Source organism: Leopardus geoffroyi, chromosome A1 (assembly GCF_018350155.1).
Source record: "Leopardus geoffroyi isolate Oge1 chromosome A1, O.geoffroyi_Oge1_pat1.0, whole genome shotgun sequence".
In the NCBI taxonomy this organism is placed as follows: Eukaryota; Metazoa; Chordata; class Mammalia; order Carnivora; family Felidae; genus Leopardus; species Leopardus geoffroyi.
Genome location: NC_059326.1, coordinates 124,966,747 through 124,984,774, shown reverse-complemented (window position 1 = coordinate 124,984,774; position 18,028 = coordinate 124,966,747). Strand labels below are relative to the sequence as shown.

General features: G+C 40.5%; 1 protein-coding gene across 3 annotated transcripts in view; it reads right to left on the bottom strand.

The window, feature by feature from the left end:
- The window catches only part of MAP3K1 (mitogen-activated protein kinase kinase kinase 1), an 83,029-nt gene extending 65,252 nt beyond the window's left edge, over positions 1–17,777 (bottom strand). Inside the window, exon 1 of one of the 3 annotated variants that reach the window (XM_045493622.1) lies at positions 17,267–17,777. In XM_045493622.1, coding sequence (XP_045349578.1) covers positions 17,267–17,748 — 482 coding nt within the window. In that variant the 5' untranslated portion in view covers positions 17,749–17,777. Of the gene's footprint in view, positions 1–1,498; positions 1,525–16,202; positions 16,697–17,266 lie in introns of those variants that run through there. The other 2 variants (XM_045493637.1, XM_045493629.1) reach the window with 2 other exon arrangements.
- Between the last annotated feature and the right edge of the window lie 251 nt (positions 17,778–18,028).

Below are 18,028 nucleotides of genomic sequence, written 5' to 3'. Positions count from 1 at the left end.
CCTTAAGCAGAAACTTTTTACGAAATGTAAATACTTTTATCAATGTTTTTAATGCAATTTCTCACAGTACACTTAAAATCAGTCCCAGATTAGCTATTTAAAAAATCAATAATTGATAGCATATTATTTTTCTAGGTCTTTGGGCTAATTTCTGTGACAGATTTAAAAACAATACGGCTTCAGCCAATATAAAATGTAGCTCCTGTGCTCTGTATTCCCATGAAATAATATATTGGGGCAAAAGTAACCCAAAGCATGAGGACAGAAATCAGCCTATGAAGAGAAGGATGGTATAACTATCCAAAGTGTACAGCAAATTGATCACAAGGGCAAACCCTATCAATGCTTAATAAATAATTTATAAAGTAATATTTATTTTTAATAAAGGACTAAGAAATAGAGAAAAAATGTGATCGCAATGGCATTATAGGAAACTTGCTAAGGCAAAGAATTCAGTGCAGGTGGCTTACTAACAGCAAGTCTTAGAGCCACTGTCCAGCACAAGTGAAAAGTCAAGACCTGTCTGTGTTCTGGGGGGTCAGGGGGCAGGGGACATGACATGTGTATGTGTTGTAGGCAGGGAATATTAAACAGAGAAAGAACTCAGAAACAAAAATTTCATCTTGGCTCAGTATATGGCCAACCATATTCTCTACTCATATAAGAAATTTCTACTCATTTGCTTTTAGTAATTAAAATCTGTGACATTCAGTATTTTGGGGAACCTTCAATAAGAATAAAGCATTATATTACACAATTTAATTCTTAGCAAGTTGCTGTATTTAGAGATGACTTTCAGACACTGATGGTTTTAGATTTTATCACCAAAACTTGGCCCAGGAAGTAAGAGGGAGAAGAGAAATCAAGAAGTTTGCAACATAAACCTTTTCTCTTGGATGCCCAAAGTGTCTTTATGGATTTAATCCCCAAAACGGAAGGCTTTGTTCTCACACATCTCTGGCATTATTTAAAACTCCTAGAGAATCCTCTTGCAGTGGAGGAAATGTTCTACCATGCATTTATAAAACTGCAGGATGATTTCAGTTTGCATTGTGCAAATTGACAGTCTACCTGCCTTATTCAGTGGTAACAAAAACTTTTGCTAGTTATCAGTCACAATAAGCTAAAGGAATAGTGCTAATTGCAACTGAGACTCAAAAGAACTTTGCTCTATTTCTCATCACAGCTGTGTCTGTGGATAAATCAGGTGCTAGCAGCATGTAGTAAGTGCTCCCAAATATCTGAATAGCTGATCCCAACATTCAAAACCCAGGAATTGTATGGGTTGTGATGGAAGCAGAAAAGGTCAAGTATTCTTCAGTACCAGGAATCCAAAGACAAACAGTGATTAGTACTGGATGTGCTCAGCAATGAATTAGAAGCAGCTTCAGTTCTGTACATGAAGAATAGCAATGGGCAAGAGATTTTCTGTGGCTATGCTTCAAGTTGGTACAATCACAGTGATTAAGTCAGTTAAAAAGCCTTATTCCAAACCTACCTGAAAGTCATATTCTTCTAGAACTTGAGCACCAAGCTATTAGATTAAAAAGAAAAAAAATTCATAATGAAATTCATACTTTCTAGGAATTGCCAACTCTGTCCAAATTATGTGAAAAGAACCCCCGCAATACAGTTAAATCTGAATTTTCAATATCAGGAAGCAATACAACTAAGTGTCACTGAACAATGCATTTTAAAGTTTTAAGTAAAAAAGAATGTACACATATGGGCATTTATGGAAAAACTTTACAAATTTAGGAAAAAGACAAAAGAGGGCTTTGTTCGTTAGAAGATATCCCTGGGGATATCCTTTCCTTATACAATTAAAGCCAAACCAAAAAAAACCCAAAAAACAAAACAGCTTTTAACAGTATAGTTACCAAAAATTAGATTCAAAGTTACTTTCAAAACTCTTCTCTAACCATAGCTGTTAAACACGAACATGCTAATTACTCAGTCCTAATTTTTCGCCACTTTGCAAAATACTATACTCCCAGTACAGTTACAGGCTTTAAAAAAAAAGTAACGATTTTCTCATCATTTAATGTCAGTTAATAAACATGATTCCACTTTTCTAGGCCTTCATTGATTTTCATTTGTATTTCTTGTTAGGGCTGATATCCAGGTTTAAAATTTCAAGAGTATGTAAGTTCACAAAAGTAATCATTTCAGTAATTAGAACTAAATACAGCCACAAGCGGTAATTTTCAAATTAAATTTTTGTAAAGTTGTTAGATCTTTAAGGGAACCAAGAGATTATGTAAGTCACCTCTTCTTTTCACAGATGAGAAAACCAAACCCAGAAAACCAGCCCTATGTCCTCACAAAGTGATGAGAACCTTGATCTATGTACTACCAGTGATATGCTTTATCCCATATCACATAATTCTGAAAGTTGTGTTTTCCATTATTCTAGTAAATAATTTCAAAATAATAAAAAATAAATTCCTCTCAAGATGACACATAATCTATATACATTACCTTTCCTAAACTAATGGTAATTAGTAAGGTAACCTTGAGTGTCTTAACCTCATCTTCATTTGTACAAAGTTTTAACTGGTCTTCATAGTTATTTGCAGTCATATTACTGACAGTTAATGAGTACTTAAAAAAATTTTTTTAATGTTTACTTTTATTTATTTTGAGAAAGAGCACAAATGGGGAAGGGGCCGAGAGACAAGACAGACAGACAGACACAATCCGAAGCAGGCTCTACGCTCTGAGCGGTCAGAATTAAGCCTGACGTGGGCCTTGAGCTCACAGACTGTGAGATCATGACTTGAGCCGAAGTCGGATTCTTAACTGACTGAGCCACCCAGGCGCCCCTACTGAGTACTTTACTGGGTCAAGAATCATGCTTTATTATTTCATCTCATCACCCCACTCACACCATTTTTGAGGTGAGAAATATGAGGGTCAGAGAAGTTAAGTGACTTTCCCTGAGTCCAATGGTATTAAGTGGCTAGCAAGTCTGACTCTTAGGGCCCAGGTTCCTAATCACTACAGCCCAGTGTAGTGCAGTTCCAAAACCACATTCAGGTTCAAAGTGGATGGAATTTGTTTTGCAGGTAAACACCTCCCAATCTGTGGACCTCTGCAACTGTGGGAGCTGCTGGCCATGCAAGAGTCATAGCTTCCAGAAAGACTTGTGGCTGCAGACTACCTTGCACCAGCTCTGATGTAGCTCCTTCTTTGGGCCTCCTGTTCCACTTCCTAGCACACTGTGGTTACCTGTAAAACTACAAAAGTTTTTTATTTTGCCCTAAGCACAGAGATCTAAGGACTGACCAGTGGGAGCAATAATGAAGCAGAGAGCTCTGCACGGCTCTCTGGGCAGAGACAGAAATCTTGTCCACAGGTTGGTTCCTGAGCCCCATGTACACTCTACTCTCCACCCATTTAGAGCTATTTGAACTATACTTGCAGTTCACTTATCAGCAGAGGGCCTGTGTCTGTTCCCCCTGCACCTCATGAAGTCTCCCTGTAAGCTCCTTTCACCTGTTTCACAACTCTGCATTCTTCAGAACTTGGCATGGACCTCCCATTTCCCTGAAAACCCTCCCTACACCAGTCTCACTCCCAGATGACTAAGAGCTGCACAACCCTTGTCATCAGTAGACTGTTACCTTGTTAAACTCCTTTACACCATCATCCCTCCTGGGTCCCTAGCACCTTGGAGCCTGGTTCACAGAAGTCACTCAGAGTGCTCTTGAAGGCACGGATGGTGGCGGTGTAAGGGGGGATGACAGCACTGGTAATGGACATTCACCCTGGCATGTTTACTACTCTAGCCTTTGGTTTTTCTGGAAAGAGTATGCAAAGACTAGAGAAAAAGATATTTCAAATGACCCCACATCTGACAGGCCTGTCTTCCTACAGCCCATCGGCTTCCTGGGACCTTGCCTGAGGAGGCCAGGCAGCTGATATAAACCTTGTGATGATGTGCCCAGGACACAGTCAAGCCCTGTGATTGCAGCATTTCAGCATGTTTGTTCTCCTACGGGAGATGGTCTTGGATTATTCCCAAAGACAGCAATACATTGTGTGGCACCAAAATATTCTCCCAACATTGCACCTATGAAATTTTCACATAACCTGAAAAATCCAACTCACTTTATAATAACGTACACTTTACAAACAACTCTTCGTAAACACCGTTGTTCAGTTAAGACGTGACTACATACGCAATCACAGAGGAAAAACTGAAGAGGTTTAAAAGCGGCAAATCTAATTCAGATACTGAGGAACTTTAAATCAGAGTTCAGCAGAATTCACAATACAGTATTGACTTCTGCAAAAAGCCACACTTATATTTAGTAGAATACCAGTAATTCATTATTGCAAAGGGAGTAAAAACATATTGAAAACCATTTCACAGTGGAGATGAGGAGTATTCCAGATGGAGGAAACAGCACATTGAAAATAAAGACAGTGTCCTGAAAGGGGGAGCTAAGAGGGGAGCAGACCTGGTCACCAGGGGCTTCTGAGCTAGATTAAGGAGTCTGAACTTTATTCTGAGGATGAAGGAAAGTTCCGTGGACAGAAGTGTCAGGGTCATACCCTCACTGTAGAAGCCTCACTCTAACTACAGTGTAGGGAAAAGACAGGAAGACATGTCTAAAAGCAGGAGGCTGGTTAGGAAGGAGGCTTTGCAAGATCGGGATGAGGTGACAATAACGTGACCCTGGATTAGCAGCCGTAGGGTGAATTCCAAGGCTAGCAGGGAACTGGCAACAGTACAACTGGAGCCTGCTTGGATGCTGAGGATAAGAAAGCCAGAAGAATAAGAGCACAGCAATGAGGGAGATGATGGCAGGAGTTACCAAAAGGCACCCAAAACAAGCAGGAGAACTGAGGGAGAGGATAGAGAAGCTGGGGGGCAGGGTGACAGGGATTCAGTGTGGACACAGGGCTACAGCACCTGCCGGAGCTGCACCTTCTAGAGAAACTATCCCAGAGGCAGTAGGATGCAGGGTTCTGTCAATGAAGCCAAGACATTTCAGGGACCAAAATCAGTAAGAATGAGTCAGCAAAGATATAGTTAATAATCTCCTGATATATCCTTTCTCTCTAGTTAATGTCTTTCTTTTAATCTTGAAATGTGGCTATTTAGGAGTTTAGGCCCTTAGTGCAAGAAAAAGATCTGGAATAAAGAAATGTATCTGGGAACTTCCAAATATCTGAGAATTTAGTACGTGATAAAGGGAATACTTTTAATCAATAAACAGTGCTGGGACACCTAGTTAGTCATTTGGAGACAATGAAGTTAGACCCTGTACCATTCCTTATAACTTCAGATGGATCAGAAGTTAAAGTTTTTTTTTTTTTTTAAATACATAAAAATATTAGAAAATGCTGGTGAATTTGTATAACTTTACAATAGGGAATAGTAAGAACCATTACTTATACGGTGTTTACTGTGCACCAAGCACTCACTGTCTGAAGAGCTATATAAACACTCAGTCCTCATTATAACTATGAAATGGTATCTTCATCTTACAGTTAAGAAAAGTGAAATGCAAAGAAGGTAAGTAACTGCCCAGTTACACTACCTGGCAGTGGTGACATTCTGACTATAATTCATGCATCTGCACTCTTCAGTACTACACAGCACTGCATCTCTAGAAGGCCATGCTATAACACCTAAATGCAAAAATAATGAAAAGAAAAAACTGAAATCTGAAAAGACAATTAAACTTTCTTTGTGGAAAAACACTCTTAACTGAAATTCATAACACAACACAAAAGTGGAGGAAAACAATTGCAATACATGTCAGAGCTATTCTAACATACAAAGGGTGATCACAAACCAACAGGAAAAAATAAACAGTTCTTACCCATGTATGAAAGAAAATATACCAAAGAAATATGAAACTGTTAATAAGTATGACAACTTGTCCAATAAATTATTATGACAGCTTGTCCATAATAAATATGGCAAGTTGTACAATGATGTTAAAAAGCTAAAAAATGCAAATTAAAATAAGAACCCATCTTTCATCCAGACTGCCAAAAAATGAAAGATGGATGATGTCCAATGATAGCCAAAATGTGGGGCCAAGGGCACTCTCACATACTGTGAAATAAACAGAAATAAATATAAACTGGTACAATGTTTGATGATGCAATTCAGCTATACAATCAAATTTTAAATATCCATGTCCTTTGACTCAGCAATTCTACTTCTGAATATTTCTTTTATAGAAATAAATTCTCTAATACATAAAAATGCATATACGATGGCGGTCACTAAAGGTTAATATAACAATCCAAACACAAACAATATAAATGTCTAAAAACAGGAAACTGAGAAAAAAATAGAAAACTGGCTAATGAGACATTCATATAACAGAATATTATTCAGTCATTAAAAAGATAGCTCAGGGACGCCTGGGTGGCTCAGTCAGTTAAGTGACTGACTTCGGCTCAGGTCATTATCTCTCAGTTAGTGGGTTTGAGCCCTACATTGGGCTCTGTGCTGACAGCTTAGACCCTGCAGCCTGCTTCAGATTCTGTGTCTCCCTCTCTCTCTCTCTGCCCCTTCCCCGCTTACACTTGGTTTCTCTCAAAAATAAATAAACATTAAAAAAAACGAAAAAGATAGCTCCATGTTTATCAACACAACTAACAAAATACTGTCAAGAAAAAGGCAAATTTATGGGGCGCCTGGGTGGCTCAGTCGGTTAAGCGTCTAACTTCGGCTCGGGTCATGATCTCACAGCTCGTAATTTCAAGCCTCACGTCAGGCTCTGTGGTGACAGCTCAGAGCCTGGAGCCTGCTTTGGATTCTATGTCTCCCTCTCTCTCTGCCCCTGCCCTGTTCACACCCTCTCAAAAATGAATGTTAAAAAAAAAATCTAAAAAAAAGAAAAAAGAAAATTTTGTAGTCTCCAATGTACAGTCCTTTTTGTTAAATGATAAAGATACAAATTAAAAAAATAATTGTTCTATTGCTTTCAAAAGGGCTGTCCAATCATTTTAATAATGAAGTTTAATTCTATAAGTCCTGAATCCCAAAAACATTATTAGGACCTCATAAAACAGCACGGAGATGTCATTGTATCAGAAGATTGAAACATATTTTCATAATTCAAAATAAATTTAGATTAAAAAACCTAAAACTTTTTCAGGAATATTAATATCTACATTAGTCTGTCACATCTTTTATAAAATGTAAGTTTCAATTAAAATTATCTTATTTACTACCCAAGCAGAATTTAAGAATATTAATAGAAATCCAGAAGATAAAGAGATGCAGCCAATTAACCTCGAAGGAGAAAAAAGGAAGAAATGTGAATGTCCGTTTCAAAACACTTATCACCTTAAAGCATACAGACTTTTCCAAGTAATTAAACCAAAAACCTCGCAGTCATTAAGTAACTTGATCAGTGTTAAAAAGTCAGAGCTTACTGCTTCACTCTTCACAGTCTAACTAGGAGAAAGGTCAGGATATATCCCTAGTGGTAGTGATTAAAAAGTATCGTAAAGAAACTGCAGGGTAGAATATGATTCAAGCCAACAAATAGAACAAAAAAGATTTTCCCACAGAGACAATCCACACGACATTTCTAATGAGTGGCATACAATTTTACGGAATTCTAACGGGCTCTTCAATTATTTAGTATCATCAGGGCTATGTAACTACCTATTCTAGATAATTTAGAAGCTTACCACTTTAAGGATCAAAATACCTGCTACAACTATCTTGAATGAAAATCTTACTCAATACATTATAAACATTCTAATTTCCGTTCGCTGAATAGAAAGAAACACCACGACTTTGTTATGATGAGCCACACTCGCCATTATAAAAAACAATCTTCTTCATAGTCATTCTACAAATAAGGAAATTGGTGCTCAAGAAGTAATGTGGAAAGTTTTGTCATTCAAAAAATTCATAATCTGAGAAGCTATCCAGGTATGTGGAACAGAATGTTCCCACACCAGGTGTCCCCCAACAGCAATGCTGTGACATCCTCCTCTCCCTCCCTCTCTGGCTGTCAAATCTCTCTGCCAGTATTGCTGCCATCAGGGAACCTGTCCCTCATACTCCTACTCCTTCTAATTGGCTGCTTTTGATTGCTGTGTTTTAGGGACACCAAATGGACAAGAAAACAAGAATATCTTAAGTGTCTGTGAATCCTGAGCCAATGCCCTTGGAACTCTCTTAAGTGTAAAATCAAAGAACTTCAAAGGACAGATTTTGTTACAGGCTCTTTGGCGGCTGAGAGCCTTTTTTCCCTACATCTTAGTGCTAAACCATGTTCTAGATAAGGGAGGCTGCTGGGTTTAGTTACCATCAGTAAACTTTAAAATGTTTTCTTTCTGTTACGTGGGCTCTTGGTTCCTGAAATCTCATACAGTATTTGCCTAGCAAATCTCTTTAGTGCAAATGTGAACTTCTATTTACTACAAGTTGAATTACTATCAAAAACAGTTTAATAAATTTTACACCAAGTAGGGTTATATTCGGACAAGAATCCTGGAAATGGTATTTTAAGTTTACGTTACATTACTAGTTTGTGAAAAAGGAACAATTACATTAATGCATAACATCTTTATGAGTATATTTATTCATATGAATACATTGGGACAAGAACCTTAAAACGATATCTTAAGTTTACATAACATTTTGAGAACTTGAAAAAAAAGGAATCATTATATTAATGCGTGGCACCTTTATGTGTATATTTATTCATATATACATAAATATGCATACACACACATTTTCAGTACCCTAGTAAGTGCAAAAGAATTACATACACACAGTAAGCTCTTCTTACCTACAACAGATTACCATGCAGTAGAGCAGTCTCCCCTTATCCACTAGGAACACATTCCAAGACCCCCAGTGGATGTCTAAAACCAGAGATAGTACTGAACCCTACATAAATTATGTTTTTTCCTATATGTACATACCTACGATAAATTTATAAATTAGGCACTGTAAGAGTAACAGTAACTGATAGAATAGAACAATTATTACAATATAATTTTATAAAAGTTATGTGAACGTGGTCACTTTCTCTCCAAGTCTTATTGTACTGTACTCAGCCTTCTTGTGATGATGTAACATGATAAAATGCCCATCTGATGAGATGAAGTGAGGTGAATGATGTAGACTTGGCGACGTAGTGTTAAGCTACTACTGAACTTTTTTTAAAAAAATTTTTAACGTTTTTATTTAGTTTTGAGAGAGGGAGCATGAGTGGGGGGTGGAGGAAGAGAGAGTGAGAAAGAGAGACAGAGACAGATACACAGACACAGAATGTGAAGCAGGCTCCAGGCTCTGAGCTGTCAGCACAGAGCCCAACGCGGGACTTGAACGCATGAACCGTGAGATCATAACCTGAGCCAAGTTTGGATGCTTAACCCACTGACTGAACCATCCAAGGCCCCCCCCCCAACCCTTTAAAAAAATTTTTTTTAATGTTTTTCTTCATTTTTGAGAGAAAGAGAGAGAGAGAGACAGAGCATGAGTGGGGAAGGGGTAGCACTACTGAACTTGTGATGACAGTGTCAGAAGGAGGAAGGAGGATCATCAGACTGCGGCCGGCCGACTGAAACCTCGGAAAGTGAAACCATGGGAAAGGGAGTAAGGGACTACTATATAGCTATTTCCCCCACGCCACATTAAGCTGTCCTACCTCAGTCAAGGCACTTGGCATGTCTAATAGTCCATATACCTCCCAATGAATCTATCACAAACTGAGAACTTGGAAACAACAATCATCTAGGCTTTTGCTGTTTATTCGTGTCTCAGCTAGGTCCAAGGGTACTGTGACCAAAGGCGACAAACAGATGATCCACTAGGTTAAACTTGCCATTATTATCCTTACTCATTTATTCCACAAATATTTACTCTGGGGGTCTACTCTGGGCCAGGCATTTGCTAGGTGCCGGGTCCCCATCCAGGCACAGGCACTGCCCACACAGGTCTTATAATCTTCCGGAGAAGGCAGCAATTCATCAAATGAGATAACAAATGTAAAATCACAACACTGACAGTAGAGAGACACTGTGCTACAAGCCAGTCTGAGAGACCAGGGAAGAAAAGCTTCCCTGAGGAAGTATCAGTGAGCTAAGGTTTGAACAAGGAAGTACTGACTTGGGACTGGGGAAGAGTGTTCCCGGCAGAGGGAGCATGCAGTACATGCCAAAGCCCTATGGCGAGAGGTGGAATGCTGAGTTTGAGGAAATGAAAGAAGGCAAGCCAGCAAAGAACAAGGGCAAGTGTGATCTGAGACAGCCTGGAGAGGCGCAGGGCCAGACAGGGCAGGGACTGGGTAGAGCATGTTAAGGATTCTCTGTTTTTAACCAAACAGAAAGCTTCTGAGAGTTTTTATATTTAATCTTATTTACTTTTCTAGAGGAAAATTGTTATAATCAGATTAACATTTTAAAGTCATCACTCTGTGGGCACCTGGGTGGCTCAGTCAGTTAAGGGCGTGAGTCTTGATCTCAGCCAGTCTTGATCTCAAGGTCCTGAGTTCAAGTTCTGCATTGGGCTCCACACTGGGCATGGAGCCTACTTAAATAAAATAAAATAAAATAAAATAAAATAAATAAAATAAAATAAAATAAAATAAAATAAAATAAAAATAAAAATAAAATAATCACTCTGGCCATATAATAAGGAGAACAGATTAGAAGGGAGAAAGCAGGATACAGGGGCAAGTCAGGAAGCTACTACATTAGTCTAAATAAGGGATCATGGAAGCCTGGCTTAAGGATGTGGTAACAGTCAAATCCTCAGCCTCTGATGGTGGACTATACACAAGGAGCTGTCAAGGATAACTCCTAGGTTCTGGTTCTGCCATTCCATAAGCCGAGAACGTATTAGTAGAACAAGGTATAGGGAAAGTCCTGAATTTGATTTTAGATATCTGAGTATGGCTCTGTTACACAGACAGTTAGATGTTAAGTCTGGAGTTCAGGAGAGGTCATGGTTAGGAAATTCGGCAATCATTTGTGAACAGTCAATAATTGATCTCAAGGCATTAATGAGGGTAGGGATGGAGAAGACAAAATGAGAGAAGCCCTAGGATCAACCTGAAGATCTTCTAATATTAATGTTCAAGAGAGTGATGACGGGCCACCAAGCAAGAACTGTCAGGGTGAAGAAGATAATCAGGAGGATTATCCATCAGTCCAAATAACTAGCCACTTGAAATATCAGAAACTCATTTTCTCAATATTTGATACTTTGAGCATGGCTCTAATTACTTTGCAACTACACTGAGCTATTAAACTAATTAATTTGTTATACATAATATGAAATCAATCAATATGGTCAGTGATTGCTAAACACCAACTATTGCTACTAAATATCACGCCTAAGAGACAGTTTTTGACTTCAAAACTTGCCTTAAGCTAGACCATGATTAAAATCACATCAAAGTAAATTATTGTAATCTTCAGATACACTAATTTAAAAATAACCACTTTGAGAAAATTAATCCATCCTAATATTTATGGGCACCTAACATTCATGGGTAGCAGACACTAGTCTAGGTACTGGGCAATGGTATAAATAATAAGACAGAGTTCCGCATTTGTTAACAACTGATATTTACTATTCAGAATGCTGTTAGACCAGTTTGAAGGTTATTTGATAATATATCAGTTAAATGACTTATTTAGGCAACAACAAAAAAGTAATGATCACGTCTATTTGTCAAAAGTAAAGTCTCCACCCAGTGTCTACTCTCTCCTTACTCCACATACACTCAATATATTTCATGTGATAAACTTAGTTAATGCACTAACTACAGCACTGTGGAAGCTCCAGGGACTTCCTCCATTCTTCAAGAGGTCTGATGGCCTCATTAATGATTTCCAGGTGACAGACTGTACTCTCAGAAATATATGCTTGGTGGTTATTAAGAACTTAACAATTCTTGGCACTCTATGACATGTCAATCTATTAAACTAAACTAACGAGACTGGTATTCCAAAGGACTCCGTCACTAATAAAACTCCCTTCCATACCAAACATACCTAAACCAACTGTGATATGCCATAGAGTATATAAAGACAAGGATATTTTCTTGATTATCTTATGCCATAGAGCATAATTTACATTTCCCAATATTGTTTTCTTAACTAGCAGAGTTGCTGTTACTAATAATTAAGACTAAAGTTTAAAAGCACCATTGGCATATATTGAGTTTCTTGTTCCCCATACCTCCATTTTCTCTTTCTAGAAAAAAAAATCACATCTGAACTTGCAGTTCTGTATATATTCCTCTTAAGAGTATAGCCAGAAACAGTTTGAAACTCATCTGTATCTAGATTTCCTTTTTCCATTACTGTAGAAATGGAAAAACTACAGCATATACCTGTCCTAAGAAAGGGGAAAAAGACCAAATGCCCTGCAGAAAGTAAAACAAAGCTACCACCCTTAACTACTAATCTGGAAGGCCAACTAATTCCTGAGAAAGTTAGGGAGGTACCATCATATTCACTGCATGAATACAGTGTGGAATGCTGTGGATGAGATTCAGAACACTAATTTTTAATCTGGGTGTCTCTCTGAATTCACATCTCTCTTAAAGCACTTAACATGGTACTGCTAACACATGCATACTAGAACCCACCAAGAGAAACAGAGACCATGCATTAATGATCTTTTTCTCTAATACAAAGACTATCATCTTGTAGAGATTCTTAAATGTTGGATGAATGAAATAAAAAAAGAACAACAACAAAGGAGCAAGGTCCAGCTAGAAAGGAAGTTTCTCTCCATGTATGATGATTTAGATAAATGAGTGATTTTAATTTCAGCTTCACTTCCCTCCACTTCCGATTTAATACAGCAAAAATCAAGAAATCTAAGAAAAACTCAACATGAATCAATTATTTTTCGTGCCTAACACAATAAGGTGATCTAGTTCAGTCTACTTATATTACATATACAAGGCCAGGTTACAGAAAACTATGCAGTATACATATAAAGAGACAAATACATTGGCAATGGCACTCAGTGGAAACCTATTATGTTTACTATGACTCCTGCAGAGTAACTTCCTCCTTAAAAATTATCAATTAATTTAATTATTAATTTGAAAAAATAAAAGCAGCATAGATGGTGGAAAGAAATGAACTGTGGAGTCAGACTGACGGAGCTCTGTCTTCTAGTTATGGGATCAAAGGGCTTTAACATCACCTATAAGTTTCCACCTCTTGAAAACAGAAATTACAAAGCCTTGGAGGGCTCTAACTTGTCTGACCCGTAGAAGGGAAGAAAGGTGACTACATAAAATGAATCCAAACATATCTGTATGCTCAATGAACATGTTTTAGCCATAGCTAAAATCCTCTTACATATCACCTGACTAATCTCACTGTTGTGCAACAAACCATTTACTTTAATTCTGTTCCTGATTACTTCTTTCATGTTAAAAATGTTCTTCAATTATTTGTTAGAGACAATGTGGATCTATTCCTAATACTGAACATTTGCTTACATTTATCTTCTACCCATTCACATTTTTAAGTAGCTCTAACTTTTGACTTAGGATATAAAAAGAGGCCAGGATTGAGGAAAACCACCAAGTCTAAGGACTATACTTGGTATCTGATATAATCAAAACATTACCAAGGTTAGAGGTGCAATATAGTATAGTTCATAAGCAGCCTCTGGAGACTATTACTTTTCCATACCACGTTTTTCTACTGCCTTTATAGAGAAAGACCCCTCAACCCAAGAAAATGGGTTACAAATGCAAAATCGTGCTTTCTAACTCAGAGCACTTCTGAATGCCTCATATTTTCCCTCAGGGGAATCCATTCACCATTAACTGCCTTGCCACCCCATTATTTCTTCTTCTGGAATGTTCACAGCCAGTGTCAAGGACTGATGAGCAGACAGCCTAGGCAAGCTGTAGCTGGTTATTTTGCACTCGATGAAAACAAAGAACACTCCTTTCTTTCTATATTTTGAAATCTTCAAGTCAGTAAGTCAATGACCATTTTTCTAAGACAAGCAACATAGACTTGAGGCACTATGAGGAGGTGAAACAGTACCAATGAACAGGGCTACTTCCTGGTTTTTGTATCTAACAAAATGGGGTTATTAAAGAGTATTGGAAATCATACATTAAGGAATGTTGGTTAACCAGTTACCCCTGCCAAAATCAGATATGAAAAGAAAACAAAAGTTGGCAACAACTATAACTGATATTTTTCTTTCAGAATTATATTTAATAAGGATAATCTTTGAAGAATGCATTAATTTTCTTACTTGATTTAATAGTGAGTTTGGAGATAATTCATAATTACAAAACTTACAAATTCACATATGTTAGCTTATGTAACTCCCTCTACTGTTTTGTAAAATCGTCAACTTAATTTTTTAAAACTTATTTTTAGGTAATAATGTTCCTGTATCTCCTCTAGTAAAAAAATCACTAAATTATATTTTTAACCCAGTAGCTTCTAAAAGGAAGTGAAAGCTGAGGGCTATATGAGGATATAAAAGCAGCCTATGAAATAGCTTTAGTTTTAACAAAAACTAACATTAACAAGTACAGCATATCTTGTTCTTTCATGGGGCCAGCAAATTGATAGTTAGGGTTTTTTCAGTTACAAAAATAGGATAGAGTAATTATAACTACCAAACTCACAACAGCCTGTTCAATGGAGGATAACACTGCAATTTTTCTTCAAAGACAATAAATAGGAAGAAAAAGTTCCTAATTCTGTAATGTAAGTTAAAATCCCAAACCTTTGCGTGCCACTTTCAGGCACAAAACTTTCATGGTTTCAATTATTACCCTAAAGGAGAGGGTCAGACTTAAACTTTTCTATTTTTAATATGAGTATAACTTACATAATTTATACTGCACAAATATATTTTCTACATTTCCAGTTTCTACATCCAAAGGTCAAAAACCTGAAGGAAATTCTGAAATTAAAAATCATAGGATTCTCTTTAAAACATACAATAGGTCTTTAGACAGAAGGGGTCTCCAGACCCTTACTACTAAAACATAAAAATATTTCAAAATCTCAAGGCTAAATTTTCCTCCAGAAAGTACAAATGAAACTGTCAAAAAAGTAAAATGTAGAGTTCAATGAACTCTTTATACTCAAAGTATTTATACCAACAAATGCAAATGAATTTCAATCCCACTGAGAAGGAAATTGAAAGGAAAAATCACTATATTTCAAAAGTTTAGGGAATCAACATTTTGGTGTAAATGAAATTTGCAGGCATGACTTAGGGTGAACAAACAGCATTCTGGCTAGTGAAATTCATTTTTAAAAAGTGATTATGCTGATTAGCCCATTATTTCACACACTGCACAATTATAATCCACTCCTTAAACAAAGAAGGGAAAAATACCTACGTTATGAAATGCAAAAATTAAGCATAAATTACCGTTTCTGAATTCTACCTGCCTCCATCTTAGTCCTCTTATTTTGTGTGGAGACAACACTAAACAACTTCTACACATTATTTTTTACAGTGGTTGCTCTTCTATATTCATAGCTCTTTAATGACTAGAATGCTGGTACTAAATTATTTACTGTATTCAAAAGTTGCTTTCGTCAGAACAGATAAAATTAACTTCTCAAATTTAAGGTTTAATATTTTTATCTGGAGCTCATTTGTAGTATCAACTGCCTTCAAAGAATTATCCTACTGAGTTTTTACTCCAATCTGCACGGAAGCAGGAAAGTGTAGAGGAACTTAATTCTCATAAAACTAAGTTATATTTACAAGTGCACGCAGAAAACTATCACAGCCATCTCCTTTCCTTTCAAGATTGCCATGGCACAGTGTTGACCATAATTTTTAGGGTAATTTTGGGGGGGGGGGCGCGACTTCCTGGTAATAAATGAACTGTGGTTTTAAATAAATAATCAAGCTCAAAAAAGTGCCAAAGAACTTTAGATAACCGAAACCAAGGATTCCTACTGTCAGATTCGTCTCACAAGGAAAAAAATCTAAGACAGTCTTTAAAATACTCAGAATAAAGGTCAGGAAACTCCACAGGGCAATGGGTAACTATCACAAAAACATTTCCAGCAACTCAAAATACTCATCAAGACTGTGCTGTGCAAACACTAGTCAGATTTTCTAAAAACATGGATTACGGCTGTCACACTTAAAATAATTTCCTTTAACATAAAGATTTCCAGTAGCCAAAGAAAGGGTCAGGCCAAGAACGTCTAGTCTGTTACCTTACACATACCATAATGCATTGGCACTACAGGACTATGTGAGCCGAAGCCCACCGCACTGTGACCCCTGGAATCCCTCAGTCAGGCGGGCGGCCCGCGCAGCTGCACCGAGCAGGAAGCACCGCACCCGAGCCGCGGTCCCCAGCCACGCCAGAGAGGCTGCGGGGAGCAGTCACCACTGCTTTGAAACTGAATGGCTGACACATCCGGTCCTGGCTCTTAGACCACTCCGCCAAATGCAAACTTCAAAGGCCAATTTCAAACTCCAAACAGAAGTCACTCAAGTCTCAGTGGCGCTGTCCGCATTCCCAAGAACATGTGGAGCCCCTTGAGAGACGCAATGAGAAAAACCAACTCCAAAAATATTACAAGTCCCCGAGTGTGCAGTCTGCCCGCCCACAACGCTTTGACAGGCGTTACAGCGCCTTCCACCAGGAGCCCCTGTGGTCGTTCTGCCTCCGTCCGGGACGGGCCCCGGGTACCTGCTAAGGGTCTCTGCCTGTCAAGGCCGGGAGGACCTCGCCGCGTTCTCCTCCGTCCCGGGCCCCCCACCCGGCCTCGGGCTGGGCTTCCCACCCACCCCGCCCCTTTTTTTGACCACCGCTTGTTTGCAGGCTCTGGCCTCACCCCAGAGATCCCGGGACTCTCGTCTGGGGGCGCCGCCAACAGGCTCCTGCCCGCCCCCCAGCCCAGCCCCGAGGGCAACGCCAGGGTCCCACGCCGGGGGTCCTCCAAGAGTCCCGATTCCGGAGCCCCACAAAGCCAGCCCGGGGCCCCACACCTTATCTCAACGGATCCCTGCAGCGCGGCTCGCACGCCTGTCACATGTCTACAAACAATAACAAACTCTCCGGCACGTCCCCGCCCCGGGCCCCCGTTTCGTCCCGCAGGCCAGGTCCGGGGCGCCGCCCGACGCCGGAGGGGTCAAAGGGGGTGCCCGAGGGCTCAGATCCCGGCGAGCGGCGCGCAGCTTAGCTGCGCTGAGCGCCGGGACGCAGTGCGCGGTGTCCGGGGTTCATTCATTGCCCTCGCCCGCCCCCCAAGTCCCCGCCGCATCCCCGGCCACGCAGCTCACCCGGCTGGGGCCGCTGCAGGAGGCGGCTCGGCGGCGGTCGTCCGCTTCTCCCCGGACTCGGCCCCCGCGGGGCTCGGAGCGCCGCTGTCCGGTGCGGCCGCGGGCTCCGGAGGGTGGGCGCCGCCACGGCTCGTGGCTCCGTGGGGTTGCGGCACGGCCACAGGCTGGAAACCGCTCCCGCCCGCCGCTGTGTCCGAGGGCTCCGGCGACGGGGAAGTGGAGGAGGACGGCGGTGAGGCGGCGAGGAAGAGCGGCGGCTCCGGCAGCTGGTCCAGCTCCACACTCCGCACTTTGCGCAGCTGCCGCCGCCGCCAGTCAGCCCGCTCGCGGCCCCCGCTGCCCGCCTCCCGAAGTAGCCCCGTGGCTGCTGCGGGCGCGCTGCTAGCCTTGAGAGCACCTCCACCGCCACCCGCCTCGGGGCTCGCCGCCCGGGCGCCCGGGAATCCCGACGACGAGGCGCGATTCCCCGCCGCCGCCGCCATTTTCTCTCGCGGGCTACATTCGCTCGGCCCCTGCGAGGGAGGGAGGGGGCGGGGAGAGTGCAGGGGGCGGGCGGACCGGCGGGCGCTGCGCTGCTAGCGTAGGGCTGCCTGCGCCAACTGCGTGAGCACGGCCCGCCGGGTGCTTGGCCTGGACGGTCTGGCAGGCTCACCGGGCACGGCCAGGGAAGGGGGAGGGTACGGCATGGAGCAGGTGGAAGGAATAGGCTGTGCTCCCGGCGTCCCGCGCTGGCCTGCGAAGTGGGCTGTAACGTTGCAGTCT